Raw genomic sequence first — 22,909 nt, 5'->3', positions numbered from 1 at the left:
AGACAACTGCAGACAGAAATGCAACCCATGACCATGACCACAGGCAAAACGGTTTTTAGCTTAAAAGACATAAAATCCTACAATGTAAAAGCTGGGCAGGAACTCGGAGGCCAGTGCTTAAGTCTGTCCAGTTCTCTTCACTGCGAAGATCAGGGAAATGGGCACACTTTCCAGGGGTGCCACGGATCCTGGCCCATGTGGTCTTTAGAGCAGAAAGATGGGGCGGCTCCATCTCAGTCCAAGGCTTCCACAGCGCCCCTAGACAGGCTTCTCTGTGCTCAAGAAATGATCGGGGCCAGGTCTCGCGGCTGCAGGCCTTAGCTATGGGCAGCTCGAGGGGCAGCTTCCCTGAGGTGTCGTGGTACTTCGACATGGGATCCTGAGTCAGTCTCCACAGCCAGCGGGGCACGGGCCAGCTGCGTGACCACTGCTGCAGAGGGTCCCCTCAGAGAGGGCGGCCAAGGACGCCAGGACCAAGGCACAGAGTTCTGTCAACAGTTTGGCTGAGAGGCTGCAGCTCCACCCCTACCACGATGCCAGGAAGGACTGTCCCCAGGGCGAGAGACACAGAGCACAGGCCTCGAGGCGTGTGTCCGGCTGATTCAGGCCCAACCAGTTCCAGGCTGAGGAAGGCGAGCGCGGAGATCCAGGGCGCCTGGCTCCACTGCCGGGCTGGGTCACTTGACCTGGTGCACCTTCCTCCCTCGGAGATAATTCTTGCAAAATGGAGAGGATCCGACAAACACCAGAAATGCTGGTGTCAGGGCTTTTACAAAGTACCTGCGGTGAACCCAACACAAGAAAGGGGCTTAGCTGAATTACAATCTTTATCACCCGTGGCCTTCCCCGCAACACTCAAGGCGGACCGCTGGAGGCGAGAAGGCAAGTGTTTGCTGGTTTGGTTGTTTGCAAACCTGGCAAATGAGCATGACATCCTCCTTTACAACTTAGCTGGGTCACTCACCTGGGGTGCTGCAGCACCTGCAGCAGGGTGCTCTTGGGAGGTACCCGGTAGAGCTCTGCCCTGTCCTCGTCCTCAAAGTAGACCTGCAAGATTAGCAGAGGGAAAAGAGTCACACAGCCAGGGGCTTCCGCAGCACGAGGCCCCTTCAGGAGGCAGCAGGTGCTGCAAGCTGAACGCCCCCTCAGCCAGCTGCAGGCTGCGCACGCCACCCCTCCCAGGAAGAAAGGTTTTCCAATGACACAGCCACGGCTGAGAAGGGAAACATCTCGCCAACGTCACTGAGAGTAAACAGAGGAGCTAAGACCCATGCCCAGGCCTAGGTCACCTGCCTGTCCTAGAGCCTTAAGTGTGGGAAGAAGAAGCCGTGTGGCCCAGAGCAGAGGAAGCACCTGAGTAGGGGGAGAAGGGGTCTGGCAGGGGGTCAAGGCCTGTGCAGAGCAGGAGGCCATCTGCACACGGGACTGCCCGTGGTGGGAGGGTGTCGGAGTGGGACCAGCAGAACAGGACATCCATGCTGGCTGCCGCCAACTTGAGCATCATGAAGAGGGCTTCCAGGGTGGGCGTCAGAGCCCAAGAGGGCTGAGGGGGTAACCATGCCTGGGGACATCCAGTATAGGGTATCAGGGTCCAATCATGGAGAGGACAGTCATGCTGGGTGGCTGATTCTGTGGGATGCTGGGGCCTGCTAGGCTGAGGGAGGCACCCAGGCTGGGGAACCCTAACATGGGGAGACAAAAGTCCAAGAAGGGTATGGAAGGTGCTGTGTGGACGAAGGGCCAATGTGACACTAGGAGAGTGATGGGGCAAACACAACTAGATCAGGAATCACGAAGGCACTGGTACAAATACAGAAAGGGAGAGAAATCCTGTAGTGTTGGATTAAACTGGAGATGCCAGGGTGGACATGTGGCCCACAGTTTAGACGCTGGCTGGGATGCCCACTCTGCACATCAAAGTGCCTGGGTTTGAGTCCTGGCTCCACTCCCGATTCCCAGCTTCCTGCTAACGCACATCCTGGGAGGCAGCAGGTGATAGCTCAAGTAGTTGGGTCGTTGCCATCCACACAGGAGACCTGTACTGAGTTCCCGCCAACAGCCCCAGCTGTTGTGAACCAGGGGAAGGGTGATCTCTCTCAGGCTGTCTGTCTCTCTGCCTTTCAAATAAATTTTTTGAAAAAAAAGAATCAGAAAGGCCAGTGAGACCTGAGCTATTTACACACACACACTCTCTCTCTCTCTCTCTCTGCCCCTAAGCTGTGAGGCACTGAGAAGGCACGTGAGCAGTGAGGCCATCCTTAGCGTTAAGCAGCAGGCCCGCTGCACAGAGATCTTGCATCCTAAGCACCATTCTCCACTAACAACCAGGACTCCTTGGAAGAAACGGCTGGCTGCAAATCCGGGCAGGCGAGCACAACCTGACTCCGGTCCATCCTGTGCAGGAGACAAGTGCTTCCCAGTGCAGACCAGCCCACAGGACACAGAATAAACTGCAAGGGGTTCCCACTGGCCTAACCTGGGATGATGTGAGCACAAAATCCACAAGCCTAGAAAGAGAGCATAACTCACTGAATAAAGTCACTGACGTAAACAACTGTTGAGGGTCTGATGAACCATGGCTATTCACATCATTTCAAAGAACCTCCCTCAAAACCATCGCTAATCTGAAGGGGAAGGAGTAACTATGGCAGAGCAGCTTCGCAGGCCCCACCTCCGCCGGCAACCAGAGTGCTGGCACCTGTCATGGGGCACATGGAAATCCTGCACCACTTGATGGGATGCAAGGGAATACAGCCTCCTGTCTGTGGTATTGCTGCCAACCACACCCAGTGTTGCTCGGTCACACGGAGACAGACAAGCCCACGCTGACCAACATCCCACAGAGTCTATCGCCTACAGCCACCACACAAGTCGAGGAGAGACCAAGGAACTCTTCCACACTGAAGGTAACCGGAGGGCTGTGGTCACTAACAGTGCGCGATTCTGAACAGGTCCTTCTGCAATGAAGAACACTACTAGGACAATTTATGAAGCCTGAATGGAGTCTGAGGGCTTCACGGGCAGTGTGCCAACATTAGCTTCCTAACTCCGGGGGCCACTCGAGGATCATGAGGGAAAACACCCTTGTTTGTAAGCACACACACTAAAATACTCAGGGACGACGGGTCATACTCAGCTGGCGTCCCACCCCCAGATGATTACAGGCTGATAAATTCTTTATGCTGTAAATTACCTGTGGGTGCTTTACATGCCAACAGTGGAACAGTATTCCACCTCAGAAAAGTCCAACACGCACTACAGTGTGTGTGAATCCTGAAGACCCTACGCTAAGTGAAGCAACAAGCCAGACACAAAAAGACAAATACTGCATGACTCCCCTCTTTTGAGGGACCTACAGGAATCAAATTCAGAGTGACAGAAAGTAGCACAGTGGTTGTCAGGCACCGAGCCGGGGGAAATGAGGAGTTACTGTTCAAGGAGCACGAAGTTCTGGGTCAGGAAGACGCCTTACCTCCAAATTAGCAGGGCAGTATTTATGCTCCAAGTCCCAAGAGGGCGTTTCACCAAACATCACCATTAGGTGGTCAATAAACCTAAGGATGTAACATGGACTTTTTGAGCTTCAGTAACTCACAGTCTGTTTTCCCACATCAGTCCCCAGACAGTAATTCACAGAGAAACCAAGAATGTGCAATGTGAAATGCAGGCTTAACTCATTTTGATAGCAGTGCCCAAAGAAGGTATTACGGGTCTTTTAAAAGGTTATGGAAAATCAGTATTATGAAAAAACTGTGTCTGAATTTCCAAAATTTTGACACTTGGGACAGGTATTGTGGCACAGAAGGTTAATCCCTACTGGAGTGCCTAGAATTGAGTCCCACCTCCACTTCCGATCCAGCTTCCTGCCCTAAGAGGCAGCAGTGATGGCTCAAGTATTTGGGTCCCTGCCTCCCATGTGGGAGACCTGAATGGAGTTCCTGGCTCCTGACTTCAGCCTGGCCCAGCCCCATTTGGGGAGTGAACCAGTGAACAAATTCTCTTTCTCTTTTTATTGCTCTTTCAAATAAATAATACATCAATTTTTGCAACAAAATAAACGTATCTTTTAATTCCATGTTCCAGGACCTTTCAAACGTATTCTCATATGTGTATTACCTGCCAGAGTATAACCTAATTTTATATAAGTGGACTCAGACTTAAGAAATATGTCTTACATTAGCCACACTCTAAGCATCAACCCTATGAAGTAATACATTAAAACTGCTAGTTATGCTTTTCCTAACGAATACACTTCAATGACTGTGCACACACAACCTAAAATGATTTGCTATCTCACCAGCAGTGTGTGCCACTCTCGGGCAAACACAATACCGAGGTGTCACTGGCACAGGCAGCTCAGAAGGAGACTGCCTCTGTCACTGCAGTTCAGTCGGCTAAGGGTGGAGAGGTGACATCAAGCCAGACTGAGACCCTCTGAACTCCTCTCCCCTCCTCAACCAAAAATCCACCTGTGTCTGTCGCCAAGAGAGCAGGAAGAGAGCACGAAAGAGCAGAAGGCTCATGGGCAAGGAAGTACCTGGAATCCTCGTGAAAAGCAGAGACGAAGTCCGACTGGGCATACTCGGGATAGAGAAGGAGCACGGGCCAGCTCAGCCTGCCCTGGCCATCTAGACTCAGCCGGGCTCCGTAGGGGTTCTCAGCGCTGAGTCCATCCAGGAAAACCTCCCTTGGACCTTCTGAGGCCGAATCTTCATCCTGATCCACAGCTTCAGAAACAAGCCTGATGTTCCTAGCCTGGGTTAAAGACATAAATACACATACACAAACACACACACACACTTTACTACGTAGGGGGCTGCAAACCCATGTCACTGAAATTGGGAAAGCCTACCAGTTTGAGCTCTTTGAGGGCCAGCTCCACACGATTCACCTTCACTATCCCTGAGGCCTAGCACACAGGAGGCACCACTTGTTTAACTCACTTTCACTACCGTGTGCCAGACCCAGTGTCACAGAGATGAGCTAGACACGGGGCCCAGTCCTCAGGCCTCCACTAGTGGGGAGACAGCCATGGGGATAATTAGATAAGGTAAGGAGCTGAGCTACAAGAACTGCAGACAGTAGGATAGTTAGTTAGCTTGGGGGCTGCAGGTGACTGGGAAATGTTCAAAGACTTTGCCAAGCAGAAAGCTCAAAGAGGGAAGGTAGAGCATTCTACAGCACGCACAAAGGCGTGGAGAAGAGCCAGAATGTGGCTGTACAGAAATGCCAGACACTTCAGTTCAGCCAGGCCATGGGATACGAGTACCGTGCATTGACTTAATCCTATCTCAGGGGGATGAGCTAAATCAAGGGTCTGAAGTGCAGGGTCACCTTTCATGTATGCATGTGGGGCTTCCTAAGTTAGAGTACAAAGGGAAACCACATCCAATCGGAATGACCTTTGATGATAGCCCCTAAATCAGGGGTGGCCAAACTTTCTCCTAAAGGGTGGGGGCAGATGGTCTCTGCTGAAATTAACTAATCACCTCTGCCACCCTAGTGTGAATGCAGCAATAGATAATACACAGACAGGCAGGGCTGTGTTGCAATGGTTTGCTGACACATGTCTTTACCCATCAGTAAAACACAGCTTGCATGGCTTTGTGCACTGTTGAGAGTAATTCTAATGAAAGTCTGAAATGCAGGGTTGGACTCAAGAAGAGCTAAAAAAAATGTTTAAGTCTGTATGCAAATGTCTGAGCGTTCCAATATCCTTCATTTAAGAAAATGACCAAGTCCCATACAGTGAGTGAGGATGAGATGGGAAGTCTGCAGTACGGGTTGTTTACGTGCTACCTGGTTCACGTAAACAGCTGCCTGTCCTGAGCCCAGCTCAGTAGTGTTTAGTTCTCAAAGTCAACAACTGACTCAAATGGATGTACAATGTAGCTGAACAAAGGGTGAAATCAAAAACCTACTGCACAATCTCCCGGCACGTATCCTCTCCCTGTGAAGGGCAGGCAAGTTCAGGTAGGTGACTTGCCGGGCGTCGAGGTTAAAGCAGCCTTGGATCAGATGGCATCCATTTCAAAATGCATGAGAGACAGGGAAGGGGAGGCAGAGTTTTGCGCTCATAGTTTGAGGCGCAAAGCCCTAAAATTCAGCCTTTCTCAGGAGGCAGTACAGCACTGTGGTTAAGAGCAAGACCTGGCTCTGCCACGCATTTGCTGCATGAGGCTTCCTCCCTCTGACCCTAGTTCATCACCTAGGAAAAGAGGAGCAAGCCCTCGCTCAGACGCCGCATGATGAGCAGGCGAGGTGAGGCTGCACTCGGAGCAAGCGTTCGGTGTACGTTCCTGAGACCAGCACACCCACACGGTGCACTGAACTCAGGAGCTGTGTCACACTGCGGCATGAAAGCAGGAAAAAAACAAGCACATCCATTCAGGTAAAGCATCCCAGGAGAGGTTCCCAACAGGCTCTGCAGGAGTAGTGAGGGGGTCAGCAGGACTGCAGGGGCCCAAGCATCGAGAACTTACCTTGACGGCCTGCAGTAAAGCCTCATTCTGAGTCTGTTCCTTCTTCTCTTTCAACTTGGCTTTCCTCATATCCCTTTGTTCAGTTCGCTGAAAGAGATCCGACCCATCAGCTCCAGGGAGCCTGCTCCCAACCTACTACCTCTGGTCTCCAGCCAACTCATGCTCCTGTGCCAAGGGATGCCAGCTCAACAAACTACAAAACACACGCTTATATTACCCTAGGTTGTTGGGTCTGGAAGCACTGTAAATTTATACCTAGTCCCTGCACCCAAGAGCTCAGAATCTACTGAGGGGTACAGACAAGTGAAGAGGTGTGTTGCACATTACTCTGGTAGTGTGAACAGAGTGCAATAAAAGAGAAAGAGCATTCTCCACCGAAGGATTGGCACTAGGATACACAAGTACACTATGGTGAACCAGAACTTCTCTGTTGTGGCTAGACAACAGGACAACACTAGAAAAACCCAGGGCAAGAAGCTATCAGAGACACTGCCTTTTGTGCAACTATATCCACAAGAGAAAGGGACCATCCATCTACTCAATGTGGCAGAGATTTAACTGATCTTGCTCTTACTCTCAGAACTGTGAATGGATAGGAGTCAGCAAACATTTTCTTCTATGCAGGGTCAGGTCACAATTATTTTAGGCTTTTGGGGTTGCATATAGTCTCTGTGGCATATTATCTGGTTTTGCTAGCTTATTACCATTTTATAAATGTGAAAACATACTTAGTTCACAAAATATACAAAAATTACTGGATTTGGTTGATGGGTCAGTTTGTGACTCCTGCTCTAATGAATGCCCTGAAACATCCCTCCTCTTCTCCCCAAGAGCCAACACAGTTCCTTTCTTGTAAAAAGTCTGCCCTTTCAGGGATACAAGCTGACACTTCTTGGCCATTCCCTCGCTGATCCAGTGTGCCAAGGGAGCGCTGTGCAAGTCCTTCCTGAGCCACTTCCAAGGGTGGCTCACGACAAGGAACTTCTAGGATTATGTCCAATTCTGCCTCCCAGCTGAGCTAGACCTGCCTACGGTGTGTGCTCCACATCAAAGAATGATGAGGACAGATGACTAAGAAGGACAGCTTAGACACTGTCTCACTGTCCCAGGTTCTTTTCACTCTGATGTACAGGACGCAAGTGAGTATATACAGCTTCCTGCGGTCTCATGTGGAATTTGTGGTTTCAGCAGGCCCCATAAAGTGCAATGTCCACCCGTTCAGAACCTGAAACTGGGGTATGCTTTTTTTAAACTCAATGTTGTTGAGGTATGATTTACAGAACAGTTTTAAGTACAGTTGGATGAGTTTGTATACACTTGAGTTTACAACATGGCAATCAACAGAGATCATTTCTACCTTAGAAACCTCCCTCATGCTTCTTTCCTCCTCCCATCAAAAAGACAAGTGTCTTTTGATTGCCAAGTAATATTTCATGGCATGAATATACCACTATTCCCTGATTCACTCCCTTGTTGCTAGACCCAAGAGTTATTTCTGGGTTGTGATAAATAGAACAGGCTACAAATCTCCCACAAGTATTTTGTGAACACTGTCTTCATCTCCTTTAAGTAAACACCTGGAAGCGAAATTGTGAGGTCATAGGATAGGTATACAAAACTGCCAAACTGATTTCCAAAGTGGCAGTACCATCTTCCATCCCACTGGCAATGCAGGAGAGTTCCAGCTACTGCACACCTTCAACAAAGTTGCTGTATCAGTCCTTCTAAAACTTTAACCACTTTAGTGGTTGTGAATTGGGATCCCACTGAGGTTTAATGTGCACATCCCTGATGATTAACTGTTATATATGTTTTCATGTCCTTATTGTAAATCTTCTTTTGAGAAATATTTGTATATTTTGCCATAAAATTTTTAAATTTTAGTTTGTCCTTTTTGAATGGAATTGATTCCTTTATGCATTCTGAATATAAATCCTTTGTCAGATACACAGATTACAATTATTTTCTCCCACTCAGTGGCCTGCATTTTAGTTTTCTTAACAATATCTTTTGTAGAGCAGAAGTTTTCATTTTTCAGTAAATCCCATTTGTGATAAGTTTATTTTAATTGAAACGAAATTCAGTGTAACATAAAATTGGCAATTCAGAGATTCCCAAGAATCCTGGAACTTTTCAGTCACTAAAGAATCTCGTTTCCCAGCTTTTTCTTTTAAGCTTTCCAGTAAGCCTATCGTTTCCCCCAAACTGTTACCCACTGTGTCAGTGAGCCGCCATCTTAAAACAATCGCTCCAACTGTTTCTGACAAATAACCCCACCTCCTCCTACCTCGCCTTTCTCCTCAGCCTGTGTGAACAAGCTTTTCACACTGGGTGAGCCTCAAGTAAGGTTATATAGTATGTGAGTGGGCTTCCAGGAAACCACCAGAGCATCAGATGACAATAGTTTACAGTGACCTACAACCACAATCTGGGGAAGGCTAATTAATGGTAATTAGCAGTGCCAGTTGGCTGCTAACAGTCACCAACCTTCAGCTTGTCTGCTTTGGCCCTCACTTCCAGAAGCTTCTTCTCTTTGGCATTTATCTGCAGCCCCTCGTCGCACCAGTTCACAGCCTCAGCGAAGTGTTTCAGCTCCAGATGGCATAAGGCACCTGCAGAACCCAAAATCCTTAGGATCCAGGAACAATACACATGGAAAAAGCCTGCCTTGAGCAGGACCTCCCACCCCTACCAGCCACCAGCGGCCACTCTGAAGGGAAAATGGAAGATAAAGCCCCTTATACCACAGTTCCCAGACAGGGAAGAATTGTTCTGTGTCCCAGATCACAAGGACACCCAGGCCCATCCAGCTCTAAACGCCTGTAACTGTTCCTGGCATTAACAACTCTCAAAGTGGTGAAGGCTGCACAGGCTGTGGTGAAGGCAAAGAGCACAGGCTTTGGAGACAGATCTGGGCTGGAAACCCGGTCCTGTCATTCACCAGCTAGACCCTAAACAACAAGCTCAATGCCCCTCACTTCAGGTTTCTATATGCAAGCAGCAAAAGTAAAGCCCATCTCAGATGACTTTTCAAGAGAAACAAAGCAAAATTTGTCTGAGCAAATTCATCCAGGTAGCAGCAAGACAAAGTCTACCTTGATGCTGTGCTTTATGGCCACCAAGTCAAGCTGCCTCTCCTTCCTATTACGGTTAATTTTTCTCTGGTTAGCCTCTTTGCACTTTCCACATAATTAAAAATATAACTGTATGGGCTTAGACTTGAGTTAGAACCTAGCCCATCTTCCAGAGATGAGCAAAGTAAGACTGAGTGTCTTGCCAAGATCACAAAGTGAGATAAAACTGAAGCTAAATCAAGGACTACAGACTCAGACTGAGTTCCACGGGGCCACACTCAATGCATCTGGCAAGCTTTAATCAGCACCGCCCCTCCCTAGAGCTCAGGGACATGGAACCACTTACCAGCCCCTAACTAGGAACATCTAAAGAGGCTTAACTTCGATAAAGCCTTTTAAGCTGTTCCGTGGAGATGTAAGGGAGATTAATATGTGATGAATAAATTAAAGTTTGCAAAGCACCTCTGAGCATCTCAAAGAGAAGGTGAAGTATAAAAGTAATAAAAGCACTATTATTACATAGAAAGGTCAGACTCTGAGAGGAAAAAACAATCGGGGAACATCTCAGCATCAGAGTTATCAGCAAAGGTCCCATAACTTATCTTTTAATTAACATTAACATGGCATTTGAAGATCTCGCCTTTCAATCAGCTAATTTGGAAAAAAAAATCAGAATGTGGCTTTTGGAGCTGCTTTGTTTTAATTAATTTTATTCCTTATTAATTTAAAATGAGGAATTTCAATTTCTCTACAAAGTCTTAAAACATAAAGGGTTAGCTCACTGTATGAGAAATTATTTTTAAAGTGGCATATGCTATTGATAAAGAGCAGGGAGTTAATATCAAGATTGCAAACACAAGGCAACTTCATTAGTATCCTGAAACCTTAATAGCGGCGCTTAAATGTCAATTTTGGTGCGAGTGCCACCTGTCCCACAATGACAATCACACTGTAGTTCTGTGACACTTACCTCTTATTATTGCTTTGAGGTGGCAAGGTTTCAACTTTCTGGCAGCTGTCACATCACTGAGAGCAGAGCGAAAATTGCCTACAGAAACACCATTTAGTGAGAGAGACAAGTTTTGAGATCAAATGTTTCCAAAAGTTTGTAATGACAAAGACACTCTTGTTCAATCTTGGAGAAATAGAAATCAGGCTTTTGAAAAAATTTGACTGTGCTCAATAAGAGCCTCTGAGAAATTTACAACCTCAGGCAATACACAGAACTGTAAACAGCACATGTGGAAAACTGTTCACCACCACTAATGATTAGGAAATCCAAATGACCGATATGAAATCAGCGAAACTTAAACAATATCCAGTGAAGATCTAAAAAAGGCCACTTAGGGTAAATTAGATCTAGAGCAAATTAGCCTGCACTTCATGCATATACGCTGACACAATTTTCTTCTAGGAAATTATCCTTAAAAACACTTGTACAGATATGCAAGAATAAATATAAAAGCATATTAAATACAGCATTAGTTAAAAAAAGAATGAAACAGGTCTGCATGTAGGAGGCATGGTAGGATGTCTGTGCTACACTGTTTTAAGTGGTGTTTCCATGTATTTAACAAGAGCCTACTTTTGTAAAACAAACTAAATATATACATTCATGTGTATGTCTACATTTTTTAAAATAATGCAATCTCGCCCTCCCCCTCAACCTCTCTCTCTCCCTCTCAAACACACACACACACACACACACACCAGTTATCCAACCTAGGAAGAAGGCATGAGGTAGACTTCCACTTTCTAATATAAATATGATTTAATGGTTTAGTATTTACCAATCAACTTCACTTCCAAAACTCTAGCCCAAAGGTCAGTAAAATTTTTCTGTAAAGAGCCAGAGAGCAAACATTTCAAGCTTTGCAGGCCACATGTGGTCCATTGCATATACCTGGTTTTTTTTTAAAATTAATTAACCTATTTATTTTATTTACAATGCAGAGAGAATGAGGCAGGCAGAGAGTTCCTATCCTCTGGTTCACACCCCAAGTGGCCACAACAGATGGGCTAGGCCAGGCCAAAGCCAGGAGCCAGAATTTAAATCTGGGTCTCTCACATAGGTGACAGGAACCAAAGCACAGACATCATCACTTCCTGCCTCCCAGGGTGTGCACTAGCAAGAAACTGGAATCAGAAGTGAGGCCAATGCCGGCGCCATGGCTCAACAGGCTAATCCTCCGCCTTGCGGCGCCGGTACACCGGGTTCTAGTCCTGGTCGGGGCGCCGGATTCTGTCCCGGTTGCCCCTCTTCCAGGCCAGCTCTCTGCTGTGGCCCGGGAGTGCAGTGGAAGATGGCCCAAGTGCTTGGGCCCTGCACCCCATGGGAGACCAGGAAAAACACCTGGCTCCTGGCTTCGGATCAGCGCGGTGCGCCGGCCGCAGCGCACCAGCCGCGGCGGCCATTGGAGGATGAACCAACGGCAAAGGAAGACCTTTCTCTCTGTCTCTCTCTCTCTGTCCACTCTGCCTGTCAAAAAAAAAAAAAAAAAAGAAGTGAGGCCAAGGGGCCGGCGCTGCGGAGCAGGTTAATAACCTAGCCTGAAGCGCCGGCATCCCAAATGGGCACCAGTTCTAGTCCCAGCTGCTCCACTTCCCATCCAGCTCTCTGCTATGGCCTGGGAAAGCAGTGGAAGATGGCTCAAGTCCTTGGGCTCCTGCACCCACATGGGAGACCCAGAAGAGGCTCCTGGCTTCGGATTGGCGCAGCTCCGGTTGTTGCAGCCAATTGGGGAGTGAACCAGCGGATAGAAGACTCTCTCTCTCTGCCTCTCTTCTCTGTGTAACTCTGACTTCCAAATAAATAAATAAATCTTAAAAAAAAAAAAAAAAACTAAAAAACATTTTTAGTTCACAGCGAGCCAGGAGCCAGACACAACTGCCAAATCCTGCTTTCATCTAAAGAATAAACAGAATTACTGGAATAACTTCATGACAATCTTTGTTCATTTCTGCATTTTTTAAAAAGACTAAAAAAATGAAAGGGTGGCATTGTGGCACAGCAGGTAAACCTGCCACCTGCAATGCTCACATCCCATATGGGAGCTGGTTCAACTCCTGACTGCTCCACTTCAGATCCAGCTCCCTGTTAATGTGCCTGGGGAAGCAGTCGAGGATGGCCCAAGTGCTTGGGCCCCTGAGCCAACTGGAAGATGCAAATAAAGCTCCTGGCTCCAGGCTTCAGCCTGGCCCAGCCCCAGTCATTACAGCCATTTGAGGAGCGAACCAGCAGATGGGTGATCTCTCTCTCTATTTGCCCCCGCCCCCATAACTCTGCCTTTCAAATAAATAAAATAAATCTTCAAAAAAAAAAAAAAAAAACTAAAAGCAGCTTATATACTCATCAGTAGTAAATAGCAAAGCAAATAGCTTAAATGGTGGTATGTTCACATGAGGCAACTTCGTTTACTATTAAAACAATATGCACAAATCACTTTTAATGACAGGTGAAACTTATAAAACTGACTACAAAATTGGAAGAACAGCATGATCTCAACTATGTAGGGAAAAATGCATCTTAAGGGGATGCAAGGACTTCTGGTTAAATGCAGCAGCCTTAAAACAGACATTTAACGCAGCCTGTGTCCCTCCCCTCAAAAAGCCATAAACCCACAAAGAACACAGAACACAAGCTCCAGAGTTGTACTGCAGGCACTACAAAGTGCTCAGCTCCGGCAGCACTGGGTGCCCCGGGGAGCGGGCTGAAAACCTACTCCAGCAGCACCCACAGCCCACAGCACTGGGTGCCCCGGGAAGTGGGCTGAGAACCTACTCCAGCAGCACCCACAGCCCATGTTCCACACGCCTCTGCCGCAGTGCCCCTCCTCCCGTGGCACACTGGCGGTTTACTGTGCAGTCAGTAGACAGAGGCCTCTGCACTGTGACCCCAGGCACAATGGTGAGTCAGTAAAGAAGTTCTAAATATCAAGCCCTTAGCCCTCTTCCACTACTTGGCTCCCAAAACACCAGCAGCCAAGAGTTCCACAAAAAAAGAAAACAGAAAGAAAAATGTTTATTTCAGGAGATTTCATAGACACACGAGTTTCTTACAGAAAGGGTTCCCTGACTAACCAGCACACAGGACCCTACCATGGCACAAGGTTGTGAAATTTCAGCACATTGGGGATAAGAAAGAAAATCCCAGAAGCCTCAAGAGAAAAAAAGAGAATGCCATTCAAACGATCAGGAATCAGAATAGCTCCAGGCTTCTTAACAGCAATACTGGAAGCTAGAAAACACTATGTACCCAAGTACTGTACATTGTGAAGGAAAACGATTCCCAACTGAGAAGTCTGTACCCAGCCGAGTATCAGTGAAGTGTGAGAGTCAAATAAAGTATGTTCAGACGCACAAAGTTTCAGAAAATCTACTAACAGCCGCTCAAGAAATGTGTTCCACCAAAACACCGATTTCCCCAAGGAGAGAAGTGCAGGAGCCAGGACACTGGGATCAAACACTAGAGGGAAGCGACTGAAATCCCCCCATGAAGGTGAGGCGTGATCCCAGGACAACAGACGTGCCCCAGCACAGGGGGCAACCAGTCCAGACCGGACCAGGTCAGAAGGCTCCAGAGACGTCACCAATAAGGCAAAAACAGTAGAGCACTTGATGAGGCAGGGAATGAGAAATAGGGGGGGAAGCACAGGGCTCAATCAGTGATAATCAGCACAATGAAAACCAAGAAATGTACTCATCAGGACAGAGATTAACTTAAGAAAAGCACAGGTTTTGTTTATTTTAAAGAAAGAAAATGATTAAAACAGTCAACATGGCTCAGCTGTGAATAACATTTACCTAGTCGTAATAATAAAAACACTCAGGGCCAGCGTTGTGGTACAGCAGGTTAAGCCACCACCTGTGATGCCAGCTTCCCATATGGGGACCTGTGTGAGTCCCGGCTGTTCTGCTTCTGATCCAGCTCCCTGCTAATGCACCTGGGAAAGCAGCAGAAGCTGCCCCAAGTGTTGGGGCCCCTGCACTCATGTGGGAAACCAGAAGGAGTTCCAGTTCCTGGCTTCAGCCTGGCCATTCAGAGAGTGAACCAGCTAATGGAAGACTGACTCTCTCTCACCCTTTATCTTTATAATTCTGCCTTTCAAATGAAAAAAATCTTTAAAAATAATAATAAAAACACACAAGACCACATATACATGAGGGCAGGGTGGGAGAGTGGGTGTGCAACTGTGGTGGCAATGGTCAAAGTGCTCACTTCCACAGAGGGAATCAACAAATGGATAATCCCCAAACTGAAAAATCAAAGTAGCAGCATTGAAAATCTGTTATTGGGGCCATGCTGTGGTGTAGCAGGTAAAACCGCTGCCTGCAGTGCCCGCATTCCATATGGGTACTGGTTCAAGTCCCGGCTGCTCCACTTCCTATCCAGCTCTCTGCTATGGCCAGGGAAAGTAGTACAGGATGGCCCAAGTCCCTGGGCCCCTGCACCCACATGGGAGACCTGGAAGAAGCTCCTGGCTTCTGGCTTCGGATGAGCATAGCTCCAGTCATTGCAGTCAATTGGGGAGTGAACCAGCAGATGGAAGACCCCTCTCTCTCTCTCTACCTCTCTTTCTCTCATTGTGTAACTCTGACTTTCAAATAATAAATTTTTAAAAAATTTAAAAAATAAAAATCTGTTATTTACTATCTGATAGTATATATGAAAAGAGAGAGCTAAACAGTTGGGCGTGCATGTGCCTGGGTGGAGGGAAATGGTAGTAGAGCCAGTCAGGTGACTGATGTTTTCCTTTTTTTTTTTTTTTTTTAAAGATTCATTTATTTTACTTGAAAGTCAGAGTTACAGAGAGAGAGAAGGAGAGGCAGAGAGAGAGAGAGGTCTTCCGTCCGCTAGTTCATTCCCCAGATGGCCGCAACGGCTGGAGCTGCACTGATCCGAAGCCAGGAGCCAGGAGCTTCTTCCAGGACTCCCATGTGGTTGCAGGGGCCCAGGGCTTGGGCCATCTTCTACTACTTTCTCAGGCCATAGCAGAGAGCTGGATAGGAAGTGGAGCAGCCGGGACTCGAACCAGCAACCATATGGAATGCCAGCACTGCAAGCAGCAGCTTTACCTGCTACGCCACAGCACCGGCCAGGACTGATGTTTTCCTAACAAGCCTTACAGAACTACTTGACAACTTAACCTAAATGACTATGGTGCAAATCAAGACTAAATTTAAATAAATATGGCCAGAAGGATCTACAATGAATGCACACAGTGGCCACCTGTTTGTGGGATTATGGGTGATTTTACCTTTTTTTTAAACCTTTCTGTACTTTTCAAAGTTGTTACAATAAACATTACTTCTTCTGAATTTTCATTTACTTATTTTCATTCCATCTGAAAGGTAGAGAGACAGAGAGATCGTTCCATCTGCTGATTCACTCCCCAAATGCCAAAGACGGCCAGAGCTGAGCAGGCCAAAGCCAGGAGTCCAGAACTCAATCCAGGTCTCCTAGGTGAGTGGCAGGGACTCAAGTACTTGAACCATCACCTCTTGCTTCCCAGCATAAGCATTAGTAAGAAACTAGATTAGAAGCAGCTAGAAGCAGAGGCACTAGGACTGGAACAGGCATGCCAATATGGGCGGGTGGGCATCCCAAGCAGCATTGTTTTTTTTGTTTGTTTGTTTGTTTTTAAGATTTATTTATTAATCTGCAAGCAGAGTTACAGAGAGAGGACAGACAGAGATCTTCTATCCACTGGTTCTTTCCCCAAACAGCCATAATGACTTGGGCTGTGCCACACCAAAGCCAGGAGCCAGGAACTTCCTCTAAGTCTCCCACATGGGTGCAGGGGCCCAAGGACTTGGGCCATCTTCTACTGCTTTCCCAGACCATTAGCAGGGAGCTGAATTGGAAGTGGAGCAGCCAGGTCTTGTGTCAGCACCCATACGGGATGCTGGCACTGCAGGTCGTGGCCCAACCTACTGCGCCACAGTGCTGTCCTCCAAGCAGCGTCATAACAGCTACACCAAAGAGCTGCCTCTGTATTACTTTTTTAATAAAAGTTACCAAAATATGCATATGTCCAACTCAACAGCTAACAGTCCTAGATATTTTTTAATTAAAAAAAATTTTTTTCACTTGAAAAGCAGGGAGACAGAAAAAAAGACAGATCTTTGTTCCACTGGTTCACTTCCCAAATGCCTGCAACAGCTGGGCCTGGGCCTAGGGGCCTGGAACTCAATCTAGGTCTCCCACATGGGTGGTATGGACCCAAGTGCTTGAACAGTCACCTGCTGCCTCCCAGGAAGCTATTGGAACCCAGCCACTCTGCTAACAGGATGCAGGCATCCTACGCAGCATCTTACCGCTGCACCAAACACCTACCCTACAGTCCCGGATTTCAAGAGCAGACATCCATGCATATGAAGTTACGGTCCTGCACCCTGTACAATAAAGAGCAGGAGAACTTCATTCCCAAGAGTAAGCAAGACTGGCAGCCCAGGGCCAGTTTTACAGAAATACAATCATCACCTGGATACAATCAGATGGGAAACCATTTAGTCACCCTCTCTGCTGTAGTAACTTTTCCTTGAGATCTGTTCTTTACACACAGTATTTTGATACAGTATTTTCCAGGTTGCCTCAACTCTTCCTGATCAATCTGTCTTTTGGGCCACTTCATCCACCACTTCCCTGTTGGTGATTCCTATAGTTTGTTCAGCCACTGTTCTTTTTTTTTTTTTTTTTTTTTTTAAGATTTATTTATTTATCTGAAAGGCAGAGATACAGAGAAAAAAGGAGAGAGATTTTCCATCCACTGGTTCACTCCCCAAATGGCCACAACCTGGGACTGGGCCAATCCAAAGCCAGAAGCCAGAAGCCAGGAGCTTCTTCCTGGTCTCCCACACGGGTGCAAAAGCCCAAGGACTTGGGCCATCTTCCACTGCTTTTCCAGGAACGTTAGCAGGGAACTGAATCAGATATGGAGGGCTGGGACTCGAACCAGTGTCCCTATGAGATTTCAGCATTGTAGGCGGAAGCTTAACTTTATATGCCACAGCCTGCTATATTGTAACTCTTTCACTGCCAACGTGACTTTGCATCCTGATCCCAGCACCAAATACACGTAGAAAATTTATGTTTCTATAATTACTATTCTATTCTACAGTTTCTGAATCCATTGTCTAGAAATACGCCACTAACCTCACCTACCTCACGTAGTTGCTACAAGGTCAAGTGAGACAACGAACACGCCGTGCTTTTAGCTGCACTAGTGACACATCAATGAAGGAAAGTATGATGATCACACATCTGCTCCTCTCGTATCACACACACACACATTTCTTTTTCTGGAGGGGCCGACATTGTGGCATAGTGGATAAAGCCACCACCTGCAACACCAGCATCCCAGATGGGAGCCGATTCAAGTCCTGGCTGTTCCACTTCCCATCCAGCTCCTTGCTAACAGCCTGCGAAAGCAGCAGAGGACGGCCCAAGTGCTTGGGCCCCTGCACCAACATGGAAGACTCTGAAGAAGCTCCTGGCTCATGGCTCTGGCCTGGCCCAGTGCTGGCTGGCTATTGCAGCCATCTGAGGAGTAAACCAGTGAGTGGAAGACCTCTCTCTGTCTCTCTCCCTCTCTCTATGTAACCACCTTTCAAAGAAGTAGAATAAATTAAAAAAAAAAAAAAAACACACACACACACACAAAACATTCCTTTTTCTTGCAAGGCATTTTGGTCTTATTAGCCCTGTAAACCACATTCTGTAAGCCCCTCATCAGAAACCAAGTAGCTCTTGTTTGCAGGATAGTATCTAACAGAAGGTAAAAGCTTAAGACACTGTTCCTGATCGACTAAATAAAACAACAAAACGGCTTTAGAGACAGGCCAGGGCTTACTCATTTCTACAATGCCAGAGCCTAGCAGAGAACAAAGTCCCATTTCTCCATGGAATGAAGGAAATGCGCTTCCCCAGGAGTAGGAGACCAAATTTCTGGTCCAGGTTCTGACACTAATTAAAAGAACCTTTTCTGGGCCGGCGCCACAGCTCAATAGGCTAATCCTCCGCCTGTGGCACCAGCACTCCGGGTTCTAGTCCCAGCTAGGGCGCAGGATTCTGTCCCGGTTGCTCGTCTTCCAGTCTAGCGCTCTGCTGTGGCCCGGGAGTGCAGTGGAGGATGGCCTGAGTCCTTGGGCCCTGCACCTGCATGGAGACCAGGGGGAGGCACCTGGATCCTGGCTTCGGATCGGTACAGCGCGCTGGCCGTAGCGGCCATTTGGGGGGTGAACCAATGGAAAAGGAAGACCTTTCTCTCCATCTCTCTAACTCTGTCAAAAAAAAAGAACTTTTTCTGGGCTGATGCAAAACCAGAGGTTAGCTGGCCCCAATAATCTATATGGTCTGTATCCCTCTGACTTTTTAAAGTCTTAGAATGAAACAGACTAAGGGAGAAACCACTTCAAGCACACTGTGGCTGGAGAGAAACTGCTGAAATGATGATGAGTCCCATGGACTCACTGTGTCTACACTGTAGGCCCTGTTCCCTATCAGCCCCTCAGAAATGCCTGACATCACCCTAGGTCCCCTGAACATTCTGTGGTAAGAAACACAGGTCTAACAATAGTTTTGAGCCCTGGCTGCTTCACTTCCAATACAGCCCTCTGCTAATGCGCCTGGGAAAGCAGCTGAGGATGGCTCAAGTGCTTGGGCCCCTGCGCTCATGTGGGAGACCCAGAAGAAACTCCTGGCTCATGGCTTTAGTCTGGCCCAGCCCTGGCTATTGCAGGCATCTGGGAAGTGAACCAGCAGATGGAAGATCTCTCTCTCTCTCTCTCTTTCTCTCTCTCTCTCTAACTCTGCCTTTCGCATAAATAAATAAATCCTAAAAAAATTTTTTGAGAGAGTAGAAACTTGGACTCAAAAATCTCAAATCATACTGATTCAGGTAACAAAGACCTTTGTAGGTCATTGATATGTCACTTCTCTGGGTTCAGGCAGGAAGAATTATACAGTCAATCCTGCTTTCCTTTTTACCATGTCTATCTGGAAGATCAGCGCTCAATCAGAATAAACTATCTTTAGGTTTCTGGGAAAAACAGCACCTCTTTCTCTGATACTCTCAAGCTTTCCATTAGCCCTCATAGTGGCTCTGACTATAAGTTAATTCTTCAGATCACTCACTAATGAAATAAATTACCCAGATAGTACTGTGCTGCTGCCCGGTTCGTATAAAGGACAGCATTCAAATCAGGATCTGCACATTTCTTCTTCAAACCTTCCGTGTACGAAATCACAGCTTTCTTGTAGTCTTTTTCTTTAAAGTAATCATTGCCTTCATCCTTATAGGTTTTGGCCTGTTCTGCAAAGAAGAGGAGAAGTAATCACTACTTCCTACTTTTTAAAAAAGGCTCCCCAAAAGTCGCTTCCAAACCAGGTAATAATGCAATACATGATAATCCTTAAGAAGAAACCCAATACTGACCAAAATTAATGTTACAATAAAAATGGGAGTCAACATGGAGAAACAAAGTCATGCAAACTTAGTGACATAATCAATTTCAAATGCCTGGCAGGGGAAATTACTAAGTGCTTACCCCCCTCCAAAAAAAAAAAGCATTAAAAAAAGAACTATACTTATCCTAAAGAAAGAGGGGGATATTATAGTTGTTTTTGTTTATTCTCTGGAGTGAAAATTCTATGTGTCCCCCATCCCCTCCCACCAGGAAGAACCCACAAAATTGTCAAGACTCAGCTCAGATTTCCGGTCCAGTGTGAACCCACTCCTGCCATTCCGTGTTCCAACTGCACTCCCTACAGTCGGAGTACACAGCCGCATGTCGGAGCGACCACACACACACCTCTCCTGTTTCCTCAGGACAACGTGGCTTCTCACTGGAGCCTGTCCTTTGAGGCCAGGAACTATGTCTTATTTGTCTCTGTATCCCCAACACCCAGGAGGCATCCACAGACGCATGAGTAGGATGAAATGTGACAAGTTAGCTCAGGCAACTACTTGTCATCTGTAAGAACTTTCTGACTCACACTTTATTTCAACACCATAGAAACACACAACAAGTGTTAGTCATGCAAGATACCTTCTGGAGATCGTTCCTCATCAAAAATAATTGACTGCAGGCAAGCCAAGTCGGGATTCTCCTTGGGGTCAATTTCTGCAGGCGCTTTCTTCATAAATAGGGGGATCTTCTCAAATTCCTGGAGATCATTAAGAAATGGATGAATGACATGAACAAGATCTTCAATTAGTAGATGCAATTTCATGACTCATTATCAACGTTTTCTTTCTCACGATAATTTTTTGACAGGCAGAGTTAGACAGTGAGAGAGAGAGAGACACAGAGAAAGGTCTTCCTTTTTCTGTTGGTTTACCCCCCAAGTGGCCGCTACGGCCGGCGGCCGGCGTTCTGCACTGATCCAAAACCAGGAGCCAGGTGCTTCCTCCTGGTCTCCCATGTGGGTACAGGCCCAAGGACCTGGCCATCCTCCACTGCACTCCCAGGCCACAGCAGAGAGCTGGACTGGAAGAGGAGCAACCGGGACAGAACGGGCGCCCCAACCGGGACTAGAACCCAGGGTGCCGGCGCCACAGGCAGAGGATTAGCCTATTGAGCCGCGGCTCCGGCACATCATCATGATTGCCTATCTCCACAGGCCTCAGTTTCCCTTTTGTAAAATGAGCATGTATGGGGACAGCACTTGGCATAGCAGGTAAAGCCACCGTCTGCAGTGCTGGCATTCCACATGGGTGCCAGTTCCAGTCCCAGCTGCTCCGCTTCCGATCCAGCTCTCTGCTATGGCCTGGGAAAGCAGCAGAAGATGGCCCAAGTCCTTGGACCCTTGCACCAATGTGGGAGACCTGGAAGAAGCTTCTGGCTTCAGATCAGCCCAGCTCTGGCCATTGCAGCCATCTGAGGAGTGAACCAGCGAGTGGAAGACCTCTCTCTCTCTCTCTCTCCCTCCCCCTCCCCACCTCTGCCTCTCTGTAATTCTGCCTTTCAAATAAATAAACCTTAAAAAAAAAAAAAAAAGAGTGTGTAAGGAATAACCTAATCTACGATTCTTTCAAGTCTCACATCCTATAGGTGTTAGTGGCTGCCACTCTTTGGGCGCACTTACACACCCACCATCTCATTTCATCTCTGCCACAAGCCTAGACAATTAGTGCTCTAGGGAGAGCAATTTTATAGAAAAGGAAACGAAATCAGAATGCTAAGTACCTGACCCACTATCAGAGGTAGCGGGCGGGGGAGTGGGGGTCATAGACCTGACCCCAAACCCGGGACTCTAACGTACCAACGGCTTTAGACTTCCCTCACAACCTCGAGGCCTGTTTCTTACACTCTACCACAAACCACCCATCTGCCGGCAGCAACAGAGATCTGGGCGTGAGAGTCACCCCGAGCCAGGGAGCCCCAGGGGTCGGGACGACGACCCCAAACGCGCGCAGAGACCCCCCGGGACGCCCACCTCCTCCCACTGGTCCTCGTGGAAGCCGCCGCGGTAAGGCTGGCTCTGGAACTTTTCCAGGAACGAGTCCATGGCGTTGTCGTCGGCAGCGTCCGGCTCAGAGCGCTCCATGACAGCTCCCCGGTTCTCAAGCGCCGGTCGCGAGGTTAAGCAGCGCGCGCTCCTTCCGGCAGCGCCGGGCGCCCTTCCCTCAATCCTCCGGGCGCCTCCGACCCGCGCGCCCAAGGTTCCGCCGGCCCGGGGGCGTGGCCGGCCCGCGCGCCTCGGCCCCGCCCCTCCCGCGTGCTGGCCGTCCCTCTGCTGGGCCTCAACCCCGCCCGCCCCACGCCCCGCAAGTCCCCAGGATCGCTGCGTCCACCCCGTGTCGTCACTCAACACATATGCCAGCTCCCGCTGCGTCCCCGGCGGGTTACGTCCAGGAGTGGACCTGGTGGGGAAAGCAGAGAACAGGGCCTGTGGGGAGATCCGCGGGCGAGAGTCACTGGGAAAAAGTTTACTCGGGCGCCTGGGTGTGCGGCGCTGGACCGCAGCTTTCCCCGAGGAAGCAGGTGGGGCAGCTGGGGAGGCCGGGGAGATAAATCCTGAGGCCTTGGTGTTCGGATGGGATGCGGCCTTCGGCAGTGTTTTCAGGAAGAAATGACTGGTCAGTGTGTCCGCTCCTGAACTTGACCCCCAGCTGAGATGGAAGCAGGGTCTCCAGTCCAGGTCGGGCAGTGCCCCCAACCCAGCCGCTGCGGCTTCCTGCAGCCACCTTTACCCAGCAAAGGGCTGCCTCGGCCTTGGGGAGCGCCCACCCTGGGCTGGAATGAGAAGTGGACAGGCAGCAGAAGCAGCCAAGCCAGCACCCGGTCACGGTGCGCACAGCGGAGGACCCTGGGACGAGATCCAGGAAGGTTCCCAGACCAAGATGTTTC

At 48.1% G+C, this 22,909-nt stretch overlaps 1 protein-coding gene across 1 annotated transcript; it reads right to left on the bottom strand.

The window, feature by feature from the left end:
• Positions 1 to 34: 34 nt before the first annotated feature.
• On the bottom strand, positions 35 to 22,169 carry TTC4 (tetratricopeptide repeat domain 4). The gene is made up of 10 exons (XM_062191396.1): positions 21,996 to 22,169; positions 20,606 to 20,723; positions 19,708 to 19,869; positions 10,527 to 10,604; positions 8,970 to 9,094; positions 6,483 to 6,569; positions 4,538 to 4,755; positions 3,473 to 3,554; positions 965 to 1,047; positions 35 to 780 (listed from the first exon to the last, which is right to left on the bottom strand). The coding sequence occupies exons 1-10, from the start codon at positions 22,104 to 22,106 to the stop codon at positions 678 to 680; spliced, it is 1,167 nt and encodes a 388-aa protein (XP_062047380.1). The 5' UTR covers positions 22,107 to 22,169; the 3' UTR covers positions 35 to 677.
• Between the last annotated feature and the right edge of the window lie 740 nt (positions 22,170 to 22,909).

Source organism: Lepus europaeus, chromosome 5 (assembly GCF_033115175.1).
Source record: "Lepus europaeus isolate LE1 chromosome 5, mLepTim1.pri, whole genome shotgun sequence".
NCBI lineage: Eukaryota > Metazoa > Chordata > Mammalia > Lagomorpha > Leporidae > Lepus > Lepus europaeus.
This window is presented reverse-complemented; position numbering and strand designations above follow the sequence as displayed.

What these genes read in the sequence shown, in the direction of transcription:
- TTC4 (XM_062191396.1), bottom strand. Translation starts at nt 22,106, where the DNA reads ATGGAGCGCTCTGAGCCGGACGCTGCCGACGACAACGCCATGGACTCG. An exon ending in CCTCAAAGCAATAATAAGAG is followed by an intron (nt 9,095 to 10,526) that starts GTAAGTGTCACA and finishes TGGGTTCTGCAG; the next exon opens with GTGCCTTATGCCATCTGGAG. An exon ending in CCAAAGCAGACAAGCTGAAG is followed by an intron (nt 6,570 to 8,969) that starts GTTGGTGACTGT and finishes GATCTCTTTCAG; the next exon opens with CGAACTGAACAAAGGGATAT.